General features: G+C 39.1%; 1 protein-coding gene across 1 annotated transcript; it reads left to right on the top strand.

The window, feature by feature from the left end:
- Window positions 1–937: 937 nt before the first annotated feature.
- On the top strand, window positions 938–19,538 carry LOC145774732 (uncharacterized). The gene is made up of 10 exons (XM_082586033.1): window positions 938–1,242; window positions 15,133–15,250; window positions 15,911–16,050; window positions 16,372–16,470; window positions 16,558–16,663; window positions 16,877–16,934; window positions 17,168–17,256; window positions 17,535–17,603; window positions 17,969–18,024; window positions 18,316–19,538. Exons 1-10 carry the CDS (start codon window positions 979–981, stop codon window positions 18,361–18,363), a joined length of 1,047 nt encoding a protein of 348 aa, XP_082442159.1. The 5' UTR covers window positions 938–978; the 3' UTR covers window positions 18,364–19,538.

Here is a 19,538-nt window from a genome sequence, read left to right as displayed (position 1 = left end):
CTAAGAATTGTCTGTCCCTAGAATTGTCTATAGGCCTACAGGCTAGACTTTCGCATCAAGTTAAATATTGCTTCTTCTGTGGTGTCTCCTATCAAATAAGTCGCGTTGCGCCACTGCTTGTAGCCTAATGGATATAAGAGAAAGAAATAAAGAATTTTTATTAATTTTGATGAACAGATTTTGCAAAAAATGAAATAAGCCAAGTTTTGTCCGATTGACCTCGCACTTCCCCTATTTGTTGAAAATAAAACGATTCTACATTTAGGATGCAGTGTCTTATAAAATACGGAAGAAGCCACCTTTGCGGTGACGAAAGATTTATCAGTGGCCTAATTTAGCAAGTTTCTGAACATGGCTTATTTTATTTACGTGTTATGTAAAATGTAGGATACGTAGTAGGGATAGCCTCAACGTGTGGATTGCAGCTAGAGGAAAATGAGACAAAACGCTTGGGTGTATCTCAGTTCAGTTTGTTTTTAATTCTGACCATCACAACGAAAAGACAATATCAATCTCACAAAAGTATTTGAACTATTCTACTTTGTCTTGTTTACATCGCAGCTTTGGGTTTGCACGTGCACCTTGACGCCTTTTATGGAGTTCACATGTGAGATCCTGATTCCTTTTATAGAAAGTATCTCTTCGGCTCGTAAGCGCCACTCCTTTTTTGGAAGTCTTGTATGCCACAAGGTATTCATTCGCAAAAATACAAGGTTAATTTATAAATAAAAAATCTGCATAAAATAATATATTTTGCGTTTAGATATATTTAGTGGAGTGTATGTTGAATTCACATGTACAAAAACTTGTAGTTTTTGTATGTTCTTTCACAAAATTTGTAGATGTGTACTATATACAGAAGCGGAAAGTTTTATTTTCTAGTATGAGTCAGCTGTTCGTTTTCATAATCCTAATACGGAACTGCTAGTTTTGTGTTTCTGACAGCGCGAAATTTTGAGATAAGCTGTTTATTGATTGATGTTGATTCAAAAAATGGAAAACTTAAAACGGTCCAGTGCAGTTGCTGGGTTAGATGACCTACATCAAGATGAGCATCACATGGACTCTGATGATTCTTGTGAAACAGATGACAGATCAAGCCAAGGTTCCAGATCTGATACCCCTCAGCCGAAATCAGGCAAGAAAACCAGGGGTAGAGTGAGAATTAACATGGAATTTATTGATAACAAATTGAGGAGGTATACGACTTTTAGCAAAAGAAAATCTGGGATCATGAAAAAGGTATGGCAATGTTTCTGAAATTATTAATAGATTATTGCTAAATGTAAGTTATCTGAAGGTGAAAAAGCACTATTGTGCTTGCAACATCATTATTATTATTACATTTTTCACTTTTGTGGCCTAATAATTGGTGTGCTCCCTGTTGTAAACTTATGTGGAGTCAGTAGGCTAATGACTTTTTTTGTTAAATACACCGTAGTCAATTTCACCTAATCGGAACCAAACTAAACTGGTCCTAGCAAGCGGGAGAACAAATTTCACTATTTTTGCATATTATAAATTAATGTCATTGTTTTGCTGCAATTTTTCATGTAGTGCAGATTGTGCCATGTAAAAAAACAGCAAATCTAAAACCGATAAATAATACATGTGATGAAACTATTTTTCTTGAAATATGTATAGTCAAGTGGGGTAAAAAAAGGTACCGTAGTGGGGTTGTTGGATTAAAAAAAAAACACTTACCATCTCACATTTAAAATGAGTAGATATTCACTCAACTTTTTTAGTGTCTGTTTAAGTGGTCTCTGGTGATTACTTTGAGGGGTAGAGGAAAAAGATTGGATTTGACAAAGAAGAGATATGTCAAGTAGAGTAAATATAAGGTTCAGAGTAGTTTACTAAAGGTTTTTGCTAAATTTTAGTGATAGGTAGTATGAATGTTTTACTGTTACCTATATTGTGAGGCTACTAGATGCAACAAAGACTGGGGCCTCCAGATGCAACCTAGTTTGTACCCTGAACAGTTTGTACCCTTATTTCGTACCTTGAAAAGATCGAGAAAAATAATTAAAAAAAACCCGAATCGCTGATCGCAGTTTCTGCAAAAAACTCTTAGGAACATTACCGGAAATTTTAAAATGTTTGCAGAAACTCCAATCAACCCTAACCCTTTTAAAATGTTTGCAGAAACTGTGATCAGCGACTTCGGCAAACTCTTAGGATCATTACTGGAAATTTTAAAATGTTTGCGGAAACTGCGATCAATGACTTCTGCTTTTTTTATTTTTTCTCTCGATCTTTTCAGGGTACAAACTAGGTTGCACCCGGAGCCTCCAAATGTTTGTGTAAATTATTATTGAGGTATTTTTTTTACCCCAATAAAATTTGTTGATTTGGGGTAAAAAAACACAGTGCATTTTATGAAATGTTTTGGCTTTGTATTTGTGTTATGTCAGCTGCCAAGCAGTATATCACCAAAAAATACAAAAACAAACTTCTGGATGCATCAGTGCCAATGTACATATGCATGATTGCATGTGTTATGCACAATCAATTGATGTTTGTTGGAATTGGGGGTCTGAGGTTTAGGTTAGTGTTGCGGGTTAGTCGATCAATAGCGCAGATTGAGAGTAGGGGAAACTTGGGAGAGTTGAGCCACAGGGAGAGTTGAGCCACCCCGACTTTTTCAAAATATACTTGTTATAGAAATGAATTACCGCCACCTATTGGAAGAACTTGTAGTTAAGTTGCTTCTGACCTAAAATGTTTAACAGGTTTAGGCTCGTTGTACAACTTTTTTTACAAATAAGCATATTTACACTAAAAAAGTAAAAGTTGGACTTGAAGGTAAAAGTTTTTATATTATCGAAGTATGTTTACCAGTTTGATTTTAATACATTTTGTCATGTAGCCAGTGCGCTACTCTTTCATTGTGGCTGCTAAGGAAAACCATGCGTCTAGCTTTACAGCTACAAAGTTGCAAAAAGTTAAGATGACTGGATATGGGGAGACTTGGGACACCAATGGTTGGGAGAGTTGAGCCGTGTCCCAACTCTCCCTCTATTAAAGCAATGGCAAAAATAACAAAAAAACGTGCGTTGGTCGTCACTGCTTCGAATGTTTATGTTAATTGTTGGAAGTTTTTACGTAATTTAACGTGGAAAGTAACCGCTCACACATCATTGGCCAATTTTTTAAAAAATTTGCGTGTTTTATATTTTTTCTTGCCTTCAATCGCACTGCAGTATATAACCTGGTGAAATTTTATTTTGTATGTTATTCGCTCTGAGGATGCGTATTGTCATGGTGCGCGAAACGTCAGTGAAGCAATAAACCATCTTGTTTGTTGTTAATTTTACTTTCAATTTTATCAGATGAACGTTGCAACTAGTGCTAGAAACGATAATTGTCCTGATGAACACCCAAACGTTTGAGTAGGCTATAAAGCGTCATTTTCTAATCACGACATTGTTATGAAGCTTCCTACTCTTTGTCAAGTCGGTGGTACAGCTAGAAGGGCAGAAAAATTTACATTTTCATGTGACTTTTCAAGATGGGATTTTTTCTCATCATTCTATTATAAGCATCCGGATTTGAAACTTTTTGATGACAATGACAATTGTTTTGGCTGTTTGCAGCCCTCGCATCGAATTTACGAATTTGAGTTTGCCAGTCCAAAGTGTTAACGACTACGCCATATTTCGATTTCCTAGTGTGATTTTCTCCTGAATGATATGGGTATGGCAATAAGAAGCCCGGTAGTTTTTAGTCATCTTCGTGTATGATCTGTAGGCCAATAGCTTTGATATTAACATTTTTTTCCATGTTTCAGCGAGTCAGTTCTCTTCATTCTTTCGTATTTCGAGTTTGCGTATTTTGCTGAAATACAGATTGGCGCAAAATATAACGATTTTCGTGAACATGTATGTGTTTCATCTATAGAAAATTTCACTGTCCCAAGTCTCCCCTACATGTCCCAACTCACCCAATAGCATGGCTCAACTCTCCCCACTGCGTGGGAGAGTTGGGTCAAATCATTGCCTTTAGAAAATTTATTCTCGTTGTATTAATTTACATTGTCTTGTAACAACATCCCTGCTATATAAGCGCTATAGGTCTGTGTATGTTACAAGCTAGGAAAAAATTCTCTCTTGTGAACAAAGATTCTGTTACATGTTCAAATGCAAAAAATGACCCAACTCTCCCAAGCTTCCCCTACAGACTACAGAGTGATCCATGGATCGATAGTGCACAAGATATACATTCAGGCGCGGATTTATGGGGGCCCAAGGGGCCCGGGCCCCCCCCTGAAATTTTGTGAGAAATTGTTGAATGGTTTGATATGCTTCTAAACAGCTGATATTAGTCCCACAGCGGACTTACAACTCCCCCTTTGGCACACGTGTGACGTCACGATATTGAGAATGATGCTTTCAGTCTCTATGTCTCTAAAACATAGTTTGCCTAATTTTAAGCGAAACTGCATTAAAAGGGCGAGTTTTGCCAATATCAAACATCTCAGCCAGGAATTAGCAACAAGAAAACATAGAGACTTAGCTTTATTACCGAAAAAATGCCGAAGAAAACGTGATCTTATCCTTTTGCTATGCCACCGGACAGCACCATTTTACAGGAATGTTTATACCCATATTTTTGTTGAAAATGCTCTCAGAATGCACCAAATTCAAAGTAATTTTTTAAAATTTTCTGGGGGAGGCCCCCCAGACCCCCCGTCGCTGGGTGTCGTCTTTGGCGAACACACCATCAGGCTTTGTCCGTCGGCCGTCAAAACCCCCAAAATTCCTGGCTACGCCACTGATTGTTCATATTTGTTTTATCTTTATTACTTTTTAATTCATTTTCAAGTTTTCTGGCCCCCCCCCAAAAAAGACTCCTAGATCCGCGCCTGTATACATTCATACATACACAAACTGTTTTTTGATTTCCTGTCTGCTGTTTTTTAGTTGTATGTTATTCACAAACTGCTGGTTGATTTTTTATGATTTACAATCCGGGAAATTTAATCGCCCACTCACATGTTCAAACTAGAGCTGCAGATAAAATTAAGGATGGCGTGCATAAGTATACTAGACACAATTTTTTGTCTTGCTGCTATTTTTATTACAGAAATGAGACTTTGCAATTTCACAATGTGGATTTTAATAAAAAGTGCATACAAAAATCGTGGGCAAAATCGTTTACATCATCATCATGACCCATCAGGTCGGTTTCGACTATGGTTTCAGCATCTCTCACAGTCCTTGATATATGAGTTACCGTACAGGCGTACACAAAGCTTCTTTCCTCTGGTGGAGAATCATTTACACTACATATGAAATCAATAGCAAAACATATGAAATCAATACTATTATATAATAATAAAGAAGAAGCTGCTGTACTTGCAGGTGTTTTTTTACCCCATGAATTTTTTTTTACCCCTTTCAGGTATTTTGTGCATAAATTTCAAACCAGTTAATGGATTTAAAAAATTTCATTGGGGGATGATAGACATACATGGTCTGTATATTGTGACCAATTTTAGTGGTCATACTTGATAAGCTAAAAAATCTAGGACAACCTTTCTAAAAAAATCTTTTTTACCTTACTTGACTATATAAGTTATATTGTTAATTTTTACTGCAACCAAACAGTAAAATATAGTGCATAAAATCAATCATTTTCATAAGCTAGGCTAACAACTAACATAAAATTAAAAGAAAATTTAAATCAGTGAACTGGAGAAAACAGGTGCAATGTACGGTAAATATCACTGCAAGTTCATTCGGAAAACTTGGTCACATCCCCTTTTGGCAAACAAAAATTTATCTAGAGAAATTCCCCAATTCTCGCAATATTAATAAAATCTCTAATAATTAAGGTTGATTATTCACTCTGTAACAGATAAAAGGACTAAAAAGCTTTTCCACCCTGTTATCTCAGTGGTTAAGCGACGATAACACTTCAGCAACTATCGAAAACTTTACTCTGTCAATCTCGGTAATCGGTGTAGCGATCCAGAAATTACTTCCAGACCAGAAGTGACCACACCAAGGTTGCCAGATTTAATGGTTTCACCTAAAGGAGGATCATCAGAAGGTCCTTATGCAAATAGAATTCTATTTGAATAAGGACTTTCTGGTGATCCTCCTTTAGGTGAAACAGGCTGTCAAGGACACAGATAGTATGTATAATAACTATACTGGAGGCACCTTGCTATGCATTGCGCAAAGTCCACTGCTTGCAGTTTGAGCACTTTGGCAAGGTTGGCAGTAGTACTATTTTTGGTGCTTACGTACCACAAATAGGAAAATGTCACATTGAGGTATATATCTCCATGGCCATTCCAGTGTACCTACTGCAGTGAGGAGACCGGAAGGTCGAAATCCCCAGCCTGGCCCCCGCGACCTAAGCTGGTGGACTTACCCCTCCGGGTGCATCGTCACCCCTAAATCACGTTGCTCCCCGCCGCCGCGGGGTGTGGCAGGCTGGTTTTCGAAAAGTCTTCGACCTGGCTATGTTTGTTTGTGCTCTCTCGCCGTGTCAATCCTTTGTACCCGTGCGCTGTTGATGCGAATAAAACAGTTTAACACCGGTGTGCACTGTCTGCAGTTCTATATATAATATATATACTACCGTTTTGCTACTGGCAGCATGCAAATTGCAAAATATCAACTGGATTTTGGTAGTTGTGCTAAAACTCATGAGACAATCTGGCAACTAGTGATGCACTGGAGGCAAGATGTTCTGCCTAGAAAATGTCAACTCTGGACTGTCGATGGAGCTCCCAACCCTTGTTAATATCTACCTCGTATAAGTAATCAATATTTTGTTAATGCAGTTGTTGACAATAGCATTGACAGAAAGGTTCAGAGGGTAGTTTTGGTCCTGGGATGATCTTATGGGTCATACTCGTAACCATTCCAAGAGGCCTGGGAACCTGAAGAAACCATCTCATATTTGTTGAATACAGTGATTTTTTTGAAAATGTCTGAGGGCCAGAGAGTCTCATTGGTACCTGGCCCAAATTGTCCTCTCAGTGGCCCTAGTTGTTGGTACACCAGTCTTACCAAGCAGTGAAGCAATAACCAAGCACTCTTAAATGGCAATGTGTGCGACTTTTTAAAATGGTTCATTTAGGAGTAAACATTTTGTAGCTATTTCATGTTATGTTATGCTGTGTTTTCTTTTCATCTGCTGTAGTAAAGGCTATATTGTTTTTATGGTACATATTGAAGATTTTTGATTGAATTCCTTGAACCCATTTTTAATCTCACATATATATACAATGTTACAACTAACATTGTGTAGCCTAATAGTGTATTCTTGCATTACGGTATTACAATACCACATTGATTAAACTTCTCCGCATCTGGGCAGTGTCGAACCTACATCCTTCGGATTCTCAAATAGCAGAAAGGCGCAATGAGTGACAGATGATTAATTCATGTTAAAATCTTTATGACGGTTAGTGTGGAGGCTTCACTGGTATGGTTAGCAAAACACAATGCTCGCTGTTCTATAGTGAGTAGTAAGGTAGTGCTGACGCCTGGAAGATCGCTTCTTAACAGTTTTTTATTGTGTTGAAGTTTGAGAATTTTTTTGGGTAAACTTTTGTTTGCCAAACAAACTTACATGTGCTCTACGCCACACAACTGTTTGCTTTGGTTCATTCACTCAAATGTTGTTTTGCTAGACTAGCTTGGGAAAGAACTGATTTTATGCACCACATTGTTGCTGTAACGAGTAACGGCCAACGGGCTCTCCGGCCATTTTTTTCAATTCTGGCTCCGGGTACGAAATTCTCGCACCAGGCAACCAAAATAAAAAAATCCGTTAAAAATTCGTCAATTAATTTTGTGTTCACTCAGACAAGAGCAACACAAACAAGGCCCTGACAGATGTATTTAAATACACTGCTTCCCAAGTAAGTGTTGAGCTAGAGAGAAAAAAGTTTCAAATACTAACGGAGTGGAGAAATGTTGGCTTGTGGAAGCCGGCACCAAACATGGTCTTCCAGCGCAGTAGTTTTGGAGGCCATTTAACAACCGTGGCCGCTGGGAACTTAGATGCCTGCCTACGGTACATACCTAATGCTGCGGTTCGAATATCGCGATCCGTATGCCGCAAGACACAAATGACACGAAACATAAATCATCGTGTGCGCTGGTACGTGGTACCGCATATTCTTGTGCGGTATTTTGAATTTCCCATCCTTACGCAAAAACAACCATTTCCAGACGTAGCCCAGTAAGTGTTGCTAATTAGTATGTACATTCAACCGCAGCATTTTCTTGAGCGCCCGTTCTTACACGAAGCTCATCCAAATTTAAAATTGGTAGGGTTTGAACTTTAAGTGATGTTTTAAAAAAATTCAAAATTTACAAACGTTCAAAAAAATGATTCCAAATCGTTGTAGAATATTATTGATTTGTCTCAGTTTCAAATTGTATTTCTTGTAAAGGCGTTTGTTTCCTTTTGTTGTATTTCCAGACGTTTAATATAAAATAAACAATAATAATTGTAGCGATAGCCAACCAAGTGAGAAAACCATTTACCTCTTGTTACTTACTGATTCAGTGTATAAAAGCAACGCAATATATAGTAAGAAAGAAACGCAAAACAATCAACTAAGGAACGTGGTACAGAACGCTCAATTGATTACACGCGCAATGCGGTGGTAATCAATTCCAACGTCTGTACCAGAAAACGCTGAACTGTGATTATGTAGTGACGCTGGTCACGAGTTACATATATTCAACGTAAATAAAATGACGACTATAACACCTCCCCCGATAATTTTTATACACAAAGAAAAATATGAACAAGACACCGAATTAAACAATTTAACTCAAAGTCCGAAACGGGCCGGAGGTCTGCGGCGATGGCTCGACCTTCGTGGGTTGTGTGGCCCGAATTCCGGTACAGTCGGTGTGTCGTCCGAATCCATTCGAGCTGAGGTGGAGACAGCGGAGGAGTCGACTGTTGGTGCAGGAGTTTCTCCCGGCTCCTGGTCCTCCGATGATGCATAGCGAGGTTGCAGTTGGTCCATATGGCGCCTCCACGTCGGACCATGTGGCAGCAGACGTACCAGGAAGATTCGGCTACCCTGTCGCTTAATCACCTCGGCTGGAACCCAACGAGGATCCTGGCTCCGTCGTGGAGTGAATGATAGCGCGTAACAGGGATCTCCCGGTTTGAAATGTCGTTTTGTAACTTCAGAGGCGTCCGTGTTGTGAGGGTTTTGTCGGGGTACCACTTGAGACGGTGTGGGGAGAAGCGTGTCGATCTTGGTTCGAATCTGACGATTGTTGAGTAATTGGCTTGGAGAGTAGCCACTCGGAGTGGGCGTGCGTCGATACTGCTGTAGGAATTCCAAGACTGCTTGTTTCGGGGGCAGGGAAGATTTGCGAAGTGCTTGCTTGAACGTACGTACGAGGCGCTCCGCCGCTCCATTGGTTTCCGGATGGTAAGGGGCACCTGTGATGTGTACCATACCCCTCTCCTTACAGAAAGTTTGGAATTCTGTGGATTTAAAAGTAGTAGCATTATCGGTAACTACAGTATGGGGATAGCCGAAATGAGCAAAATCTTCTTCTAGCAGGTTGATAGTAGCTGTTGAAGAAAAGGAAGTAGTAGCATGAATACAAGGGTATTTAGAAAAAGCATCAATGCTGAGTAACCAATGATAACCCATGAATTCTACCGCATGATCTATGTGTAAGCGACTCCACGGTGCTTCTGGAACCGTCCATGATTGGACCTGGGTTTTAGATTGCGGTTGATATTCGCCACAGGTACTGCACTTGTGACAAAGTTCCGCGATGTCTCGATCGATGTTTGGCCAGTAGACGGACGTCCTTGCCAACTGCTTCATTCTCTCAATGCCGAAATGTCCTTCATGAAGCAACTGAAGGACGGAAGGACGAAGTTTGGAAGGGATGACCACTCTGGAACCGTAAAGTAGACATCCGTAACAAGTAGAAAGAGAGTCTGCGTAGTTACGGAACGGTTCGACCGGGTCTTGTGGAGAAGACTTGGCCGGCCATCCTTCATGAATGAAACGCATTACCGTGGAAATGATAGGATCTTTAGAAGATTCTTTGCGTAGTGAGGCAGCATTTGGGGTCTGGACCTGCAAATCCAAAGCATCGATAGCGCAGACGATATCAATGTCATCCGCACTTTCCTCTTCATCGAAGACTTTATCCCCTCCTGCTGGTAAGCGACTCAAAGCATCAGCGTTTTGATGATCCTTCGTCTTCCTGTACTCAATAGTGTATGTAAATTGCGACAAAAAGAGTGCCCAACGAGCCAAACGATTTGCTGCCAAAGAAGGTGTCGATTTGGTCGGTCCAAAAAGACTAAGCAATGGTTTATGATCTGTGACCAAAATGAATGATCTACCAAAAAGATATTGATAGAATTTCTTTAGCGCAAAAATTATCGACAAAGCCTCTTTCTGAATTTGACTATAGTTTCTCTGAGAGGCTGTTAATACTTTTGAAACGTTTGCTATAGGCCGTTCTGTGCCATCTGGGTAACGGTGAAACAAAGTAGCACCAATGCCCACACTAGAAGCATCACATGCGATACCTACCGGAAGTGACGCATTGAAATGTGTAAGAACCTCATCAGTAGATAGATGATGCTTCAGCTGAGCAAAAGAGTTTTCCTCTTGTTTTCCTCATCTCCAAGGAATGTCCTTTTTCGTGAGATGGTATAGTGGTTCTGCTACAGTAGAAGCGTTCAACGGTAGAAACTTCGAATAAAATTGTAAGGAACCTAAAAACGAACGAAGAGAAGATACGTCAGTGGGGGCAGACATCTCCAGTATGGCGTTTACCTTAGGACCTTTGGAGATGCCTTGCCTGGACAAAATGTGTCCGAGATACTCTACCTGAGGTTGTGCAAACTTACACTTGTCTTTCCTACACCTCAGGCCTTTTGAGTGAAGTCGATCGAGGAGCCGTCTAAGATTCTGGAGATGCTCCTCAGCAGTAGTGCCACTGACAAGAATGTCGTCTAGGTAGACTGCGACCCCTGGAAGGTCGGCTGTAAGGTCGTCCATGATCTTCTGAAAATAACCTGGAGCAGAAGATATGCCAAAAGGTAAAACATTTTGTAAAAGTACGCCACGGTGAGTGCTTAATGCGAGTCGTTTTCGACTGTCAGGACCAAGTCGAATCTGATTGTAGGCATCAGCCAAGTCTATCTTGCTGAAACCATACCCACCACCCAACTTTTGCATTAAGTCTTCTGGTAAGGGTAACGGGTGACGATGGGTCTCCAGGGAAGGGTTCACCGTGACTGAATAATCGCCACAAATGCGTAACTTGGCCTTCGCTTCTCAAGAGTTTGAAGGCTTACGGACTGGAACAACCGGTGTGCCCCAATCGCAAAACTGAACCGGTGTCCTTACACCACGTGCAATGCCCGAATCATAGGCTTGTGCTAAGTCCTCCTTTAGCGCGAAAGGTACAGGCCTAGGACCTAGGTTTAAGAAAAACAGGTTTAGCATCAGACTTAAAATCTATGTCTAGTTCATAATCTCGTAAGCACCCGAGTTCAGGCTTAAAAACATCTTTGAACTCGTCACATAAGAGGGAGCATGCTTTCTCCAGACTCTTATCAGGCTTGTCGCATGACTGGATACTCTGTAAAGTAGAATAGTTAGGCAGAAGGAATTTATCGATAGAAATTCCTAAAGACGAGATTGCATCACGACCTAGCAAGTTTAGTCCTTTGACTGTCGTGACTACAAAAGGAATATTATCTGACCTTCCCGTGGAAGGACAAGTTACCTGGGCCGTGAAAGAACCCGTGATTGGTACTAGATGCTTGGTAGCAGATTGGAATTGCGACACTGGTGCTTGCAATTGAGGTGCGCCTACCCGAGTCCAGACGTCGTTGGAAAGGAAATTTCCATTTGTAGCAGTGTCCAGTTCTAAGTGTGTGGTTACCGAATTAATGGAGATCGGTACTTCCAACTTTGAATTTCGAGGTTTTCTGCAAGAACTAGAAAGCATGTTAATTTCCTCGATACAATTTACCTTAGAAGGTTTGAACTGTCTAGCTTTCTTTCGACAAACACTCTGTAAGTGTCCCGTAATATTGCAGAAATGGCAAGTGGCTTTCTTCATTCTTTATTTTTAGAAGAAAAGAAAGTACCTGTAAGTTGCCTAGTTTTTGGAGGTTTGCTGATGGTCCTTACTTTCGCAACTGGTGCTGGTGGAGTGCCGTAAACAGTTTCTTTGGCCACCTTGGCTGCCTCTTCGGTTTCTGATGCAACCTCCACTGCACGTTTGAAAGTAAGTTCATCAGCTCTGATTTTGAATAACGCCTTAAGCACCGCCTCGTTACCTATTGAACAAATAAAACGAGTACGTAAAGCTTCGTCCAATGGATTTGAAATGGACGAGAAGTCACAGGTGGCAGCTGCCTGGCGTATGCGGACGGCTAGTTTTTGAGCTGTTTCACCGGGCTTGCGCTTCATCTCGCTCCAGAAACGGAATCGCTCCCTCACGATGAAGCGTTTTGGGTCGAATTGTTGAGCCGTGTAATTTGTAATTTCCGTCATGGTGAGATCGTTGACTTCTTTTGGGTTTGTTTCCTGCGCAGCCAAATTTGTTAACATTTTGTAGATTGTAGGTGATTGATTGGTGAGAAAAACCTGCGGCATTTTGTCTTGTGCGACTGAATGTGCTGCTACAAAGGTGTTAAACCTCTTCCAATAGTCTGCCCACAGTTCAGTGGTAGCATCGAACGTTACGAACTTAGGTAAAGATACCTGTTGTTGTATTGTTGTTGGTTGTGGTCTTGAAGTTTGGGCTCGTATTTCTCGTAGTTGTTCAAGGTGGCGCTTTTCTTGGTTGGCAATTTGATCTTGATGACGTTGTTCTTGTTCTTGGTGACGTTGTACTTGTTCTTGGTGACGTTCTTCTTGTCTGGCAATTTGCTCCTTCGTCTGGCGTTCTTGGTTGGCAATTTGTTGTTGCAGGACTTCGATCAGTTTCTCCATGTTTCTAAAATCCTGTAGAAATTCTGTAAAGATCCTGCCGACGACGCCAGTTAAATGTCTGTTGTATTTCCAGACGTTTAATATAAAATAAACAATAATAATTGTAGCGATAGCCAACCAAGTGAGAAAACCATTTACCTCTTGTTACTTACTGATTCAGTGTATAAAAGCAACGCAATATATAGTAAGAAAGAAACGCAAAACAATCAACTAAGGAACGTGGTACAGAACGCTCAATTGATTACACGCGCAGTGCGGTGGTAATCAATTCCAACGTCTGTACCAGAAAACGCTGAACTGTGATTATGTAGTGACGCTGGTCACGAGTTACATATATTCAACGTAAATAAAATGACGACTATAACACCTTTCAAGCAGCTTTTTACATGCTGTACTGTTAATGCCATTTCATTATGACGAAAAAATGCGTTTCTTGAACAGCCTTGCACTAGAGGAGCGAGCTGTTTGCATACACACAAAATAGCTTAGTGCTAAGTGGTAGAATCACGAAGTGTAAATTTAATAAATGAGAATGACTGAACAGTCCCTAGTTTGAAAATGAAAATTATATTTTGCTTCACACATAGCACTCTAAAAGAATATAAAATAATATGTGGTTTCACATTTTTATGCATGGCCTACTTGTAACAACATGTAGTTTTTCATTTTGCGACATGCTATATTGGTAGCAATAGAGTGGTTGCTGAAAATACCTTTCGGAATTTCAGTTTACTATGATATTTTACATAACCAGTAAATGAATTAGTTTCTCGCCATCGTCACGAACAGAGCCCAGGAGCACAGTTAACATGATAGATGTGGCACTATATTAGTGTTGTTGTTATGGAATATTACATATTTTTAGCTATATTTTATATTATCATCAACAGTGACCGTTTGGTAGTTATTCGGACAAAGGTTCTTGCTGATTCCCGTTGACCCCGTTATCATGACATGTGATTAAATCATGCAATATTCTTACCTTTTCTACGAATTTTTTTTAGGTCCGCTTGAATGATCTACCTTTTTACTTTGCTTAAGTTAGTGTGCTTTTTAATGTTTAGTACGTTTTAGCTTGTGCAGTGTGCACATTGGCATTGCTGCATATATTTTTCTTTTTAAATAGTTGAAAATGTAAACAAGCTTAGCACAGATCAATGTGTTTATTTACACCTGTGGTTGCAGATATAGTGAACGTTATAGGTCTTGTGTAGCAAAGTATACAGCAGTTTTGACTTTTTTTCCAGACTTTTATCTCACGAGCATTCTATAATTAAATTACTTCTACGTAAGCTAATGGGCATGATACTATTTTTCGTCGTGACTGCTTGCGGATTGAGTGACGCAACCAGCATTCAGCCCTTATCCAACTATATTTTTTCTATGAATCATATAATGATGTATGATGCAATTTAGTCCATGGATTGCTTGCACCACACAATTGTTTAAGGTTTTTTTTTGATTATTCAGTTCCTGGACAGGAAGCATGGTGACTTTACCATTCACACATCTTGCACTGAGAACTGGTTTAATTGACATAAATTGATGTTTTGTCGTTGCTTAGGTTGTAATAAGTTGAATATGAGCTTGGTAGCATCAGATACGTTATCGTAGTTTAACTATCTACAAGTTGAGTTTGTGTCAGTGGAGTGCAAATGTGCAACACGCATGTATTGCCTCAATGTTTTAGTGACGTTTGATCTACCTGACTTCACTTATCCCTGTTTTTTTTTTTACACACGAAATAGCCATGTAGCGAATCCCTCAATTAAACCTTTCTCAATAGCATAGTTTCACACCATCTTTCAGTGCTAAATGACATACATTGCAACTAGCCTTATTTAGTTATTATCGTCTTTACTCAGTTATGCCATCTCCTAATATGGTAAACCTACAAGAACGTTTCAGAGACATTAAACTTTTTGCTTCCTTCACCATTACCATTGAATAATTACCAACATTTTAACATTACCCTACGTCATGACAACGAAATCTTGAATGTATGCTTCAAGTGTGATGTGTTCTAATTATGGGAAATTCCAGATATCAAAGATGAACGAATCATTTTAGGCTGTATTTAGATTGAATAGTTTTCTCATAAGACTGAAATGAAAAACGTCTGAGGTAGCTTATGTAGTAAATTATTCTTTTAGGCTCACGAACTCGCCACACTCACCGGCACGCAAGTGATGCTCTTGGTCGCTAGTGAAACCGGTCATGTCTACACATTTGCCACAAGAAAACTTCAGCCTATACTCTCCAGTGAAGCAGGTAACTGGAAAGCTTTTCTTTCCTAGGGCTATACCAACAGGAGCTCTGGTTTTGGCTAAGTATTTCTAACTAGGTCTGAAAAGTGAAAACTAATAAAGTGATGTTTTTGTATGATTTTTCATGTTCTAATTTCTATCACTCGGTAGACTAGTGAATATTATGCGCTAAATTGTAAACATAATCTATTATACGGTGGTACTGTTTGGCTTAAACCTTTCGCATCTTTTTGTCATTCAATCAATGACAAGGAAATACATTGATGAGGTGATTGACATTATCGATGATGATCGCTAAAGTATTTATGCCTGTATCTGTAACTTAAATGGCTTGGTGGTCTGGTGACACCTCTATAAATTACGACTTTATGAAAGACCGGCGCAAATGCAAGCGTGTTGGGAAACTGATATATTCATATCATTCAAGACTATAATCTGATGAAAATAATTGGCTATGCTGTTGCTTGTCTTGTGTAGTCTGAACCATTTGCATTGGAGATGTCATGGAAAGAATTTACCTTGAAGAAAATAAGGAAAATCTGAAACAACTTAGCTAAGAGAATAGGATTGATCTCAAGATCATAGACGACATGTCTAAGCGACTAACTGAGCAACTCGAAACACCACCAAATGTTTTTCACAAAACAAACGCATTTCTTGTCAGGAAAGCAATTGATCCAGACATGTTTGAATTCTCCTGATCCAAATGAAGCATCTTCACCATCTTCTCAGGATGACCAGAGAATGAGCGCGCAGGGATTTGAAGAACCAGAACTTTCTTACGTTCCTCCAGATGACTCAAAGGTAGGATGATGATTTTCATTTCATTTTTGTCATAAAAACTTGAATTTCATTCAACAAAGTTAATCAACAAAGTTCATATACGCTATGTTTTCTCGACTAGCGTACTAAAAACTATCAAAGTAACGTATTTCAATCCTAGCGTGTGGGTTTCACTTTTACTTAACTTAAATTACAACTATCTACGAAGCATAAAGACTTAAGAAGAAGCTGTGTACTCGCTTGTTCTCAGCAACAGCTATCAGATATTTATCGTCATTGTCTATAACAAGGTTTTACTCGTAACTAAACAACTTAAAATTAATTTGCTTTCACCCGATGTAGGACGGATTACTACAAAAGACCTATCACATACTGAACGCAATGTCAGCACAACGTGAGCGCAGCCCCACACCTCAGCAGCGTCATAATCCTGAGTCACAGGTGAACTACTTGAGTTGGAAAATATCAGTGTTTATGTGTTTGATAAAAGAAGTAGCATTTTCTTAACTCAATGACTGTATTCATCAGACCTCGTCATCCGCCAACTTGACAAATTATAGCGCTGTCGACGCCAGCAAGACCGCGTTGCATTTCCCTCCCTCCCAATCATTCGCTTTGATGCCTTCACAATCAGGTGAGTAGGCTGCTGTTTCTCTTGGGTTTTGAGAATAAATTTAATTCAGTGCTTTTAGTAACATACAGGTGATAGTAAGTGAAGTACTCCTTGTCAGAATCGTTGTCAAAGGTTTGATATTAAGTTTATTGTTGCCGTTGGTACATTTCCTTCAGTTATTTCCTCGATCTATCAAGCAATGCAAATTATTAACTTGAATGTTTTTCCAAACAGCGTCACAGCAGCTCGATCAACAACAATTTCAACTCGCCGCATCATCGGCCGGCGTCAGGTAAACGGCCACTTTTTATTAAAACGCGTTTCTCAAATAATGTATTCATGTCAAGATCGTTAAGCTAATCTATCTTCTGCTTTTTTTTACGACTACCAGTTCCTTAATTAATTTTTAATATTTTGTAAAATAGAAAGTTACCGTAACGAGGTTATATGTTTATATGGCTACATATTTAAAATTTGAGCAAGTGATGTTGTGAAACTTAATGCTTGTTTTGTTGCTAATTTCAGAATGCAAATGGTCCCAGTTTTGCAAGAAAGGTCAATTTGTAGCTCTATACCTCCACCTGACGGTCACAATCCACAACACAGTGCAATAGGTAAGTGGCATACTTGTATAGTAGATTCTGCTTTTCAAATGTGTTTGGCTTTGCTGGCAGCTCAGTGCATGTTTCTGCTTCAATTCTTTCGTGCATTTAAAGGCAATACGCAAAAGGTACAACTGATTTATTAAAATACTAACAAAATCTCTGTTGAAGGGATACGTCCATTTTAGAAAAAAATCATCCATCAAAGTTTTAATGCTGTTGTTTGGAATAAAAAGTTACAATTTTACTGCAATGCAATATATTTGCAATAAACATTTTTTGCGTTACAGCTAGAACAGTTGATGAAAGTCGAATAGCTCTCCTCAATCCATATAATAATCTACAAAGACCTGTTGCTGGTTAGTCATCATTATAATCAATACTCAATAGTATTACTGTTTAAGATGGTATGTCCAATGAACACTAAATGAATTACAGCACAGTTGATCATTATGAGTTGATTTAGGCTCAGTGGCCTAGTGGCGGGAATGTCAGCTTGTCGCTCCAAAAGACATGTATTACCACGAGGATTAATATGTTTAGAAGTGGACACAAAGATTGGCTCCTTTGCCTACCTATCAACTGAATGTAAATCTTCAATCGTTTTACATAACCGCGGATATGAAATGTTACCAAGTCGTTCATGGTTGAGTTAACTTACAAGAGTGTGCAATGACACGTTGCCAACTTTGTCCTCGTGCCACCTAATCTTTATTTCATGCAGGTGTTCAACAGCTGCTTGTCGCTGGTCCCGGTTCATTGCCGATGCCGAGCGCACAGGTTTGTCTCAACTATTTTTTTTTAGTTTATGTCCTTCAAGATGCATGTTGTGGTGTTAATTTGTTCTCACAGTCGACATGTTTGCGCATAACACAGATTGTAACTTACTCTTTTTGAACAAGAAAACTAGCAAAGCAATATTTAAAAACTTCGGCAAGCTATATTACAATTATATCTGCTGTAGCTTCATCATTTGGGCATCTATTCTAACGTCATTGATATGACACTTTAATGAAAGGGTTGTTATGCTCTGCAAGTATGCTGGTCTAATAAATTTCAATATTTGTTCAGGTTGCTTTGTTGGGTCAGAATGAAAATAACAAGAAAACTTCTCGGTGAAACGCCAAGTTTTTTCAACCTTGAGTTCGATTTCACCTCCGTTTTTGCACTTGAGTTCACGCTTTTTACGTTGTCTTATGCAATTTTCAAGTAACTCTGTTGTTTTTACAACCCAAGACACGGACAGTGACTTGAGAACTCAATCAAGCGCAAATTTTGTGCCGTGCTTCTGTCTTTGGATCCTAAATTACTATTATACTTCACCATGCAGTTATGACAAAAAAAGCATACATGATACTGCACATTCATCAGTAAAATCTGTTCAATTCAAAACGTTTTCTGCTCTGTGTTATTTGATTTGTTACAGAAAATAATTCTGCCTGTCTGGAGGTCGAATTGTGACTTTGGTTGTGTCCATGTGATCACGTTGGTTTATTTTTTGCATTCTTTGTACTAGTCTAGCTCATGAACCACAACTGTTTTTGACAGGTTGTAGTTGTGTTCTTGAAAGACGTTGAAGTTTAAATATGAGATCAGTAATACTGCAGTCACGTCAACATGCTTTTTAGCATTTTCCATGTCTTACATCGTTGTTCAACTGTCTATAACAGCGTGAACTATCCTTACGAAGAACTCGTTTGTTGTGCCAACATCTGTGTTATTATTGAAGTGTTACGTTACGTGTGGTAACCATGTTGGGTACCGTGGTAACTTGTATCACAAGTTTCGCTTCTCACTTTTTTCGGCCATATTATTTTTTTGTTTCATCAACCAAGCCTAAGCGTCTCGATACAACATTTATTGCATGCGATTGTCATACAATTTGATACACCTCGCGCATGCATTATGACAGCTCAGCTAAATGTTTTGAAGTTAAGTTTCGTTTGATTAAAGCGTTCTTTTAGAATTTGTTCAATCGTCAATTCGTCGCCTCATCTACCAATTTGTTTGTTTTTGTTTCTCTTGCATGTGTTTCACATGCTGTTCAAACACAGTTTTATCATCGACAAATGTCTTTTGTATCATTTGCATCGTTTTAACCAAAGTTAGTTCTACGATTTCAATCAATGAGGTTAATATTTCTTCTTGCTGCAAGAACTACAGCTCCAGAAAATTAACTTTTTGAAAAATTTATTCTAAATATTTAAGCTTAATCATCTACTATTGTAGTACATGTATCACTATGCATATTGCTGTGCTCTTTGCAGGCGAAGAGTTCACAATAAAGGCCTTCA

The sequence above is a fragment of the Aplidium turbinatum genome, chromosome 1, assembly GCF_918807975.1.
Source record: "Aplidium turbinatum chromosome 1, kaAplTurb1.1, whole genome shotgun sequence".
Lineage (NCBI taxonomy): Eukaryota > Metazoa > Chordata > Ascidiacea > Aplousobranchia > Polyclinidae > Aplidium > Aplidium turbinatum.
This window is presented reverse-complemented; position numbering and strand designations above follow the sequence as displayed.

What these genes read in the sequence shown, in the direction of transcription:
- LOC145774732 (XM_082586033.1), top strand. Translation starts at nt 979, where the DNA reads ATGTTGATTCAAAAAATGGAAAACTTAAAACGGTCCAGTGCAGTTGCT. An exon ending in TCCACAACACAGTGCAATAG is followed by an intron (nt 17,257 to 17,534) that starts GTAAGTGGCATA and finishes TTTGCGTTACAG; the next exon opens with CTAGAACAGTTGATGAAAGT. An exon ending in TGCCGATGCCGAGCGCACAG is followed by an intron (nt 18,025 to 18,315) that starts GTTTGTCTCAAC and finishes ATATTTGTTCAG; the next exon opens with GTTGCTTTGTTGGGTCAGAA.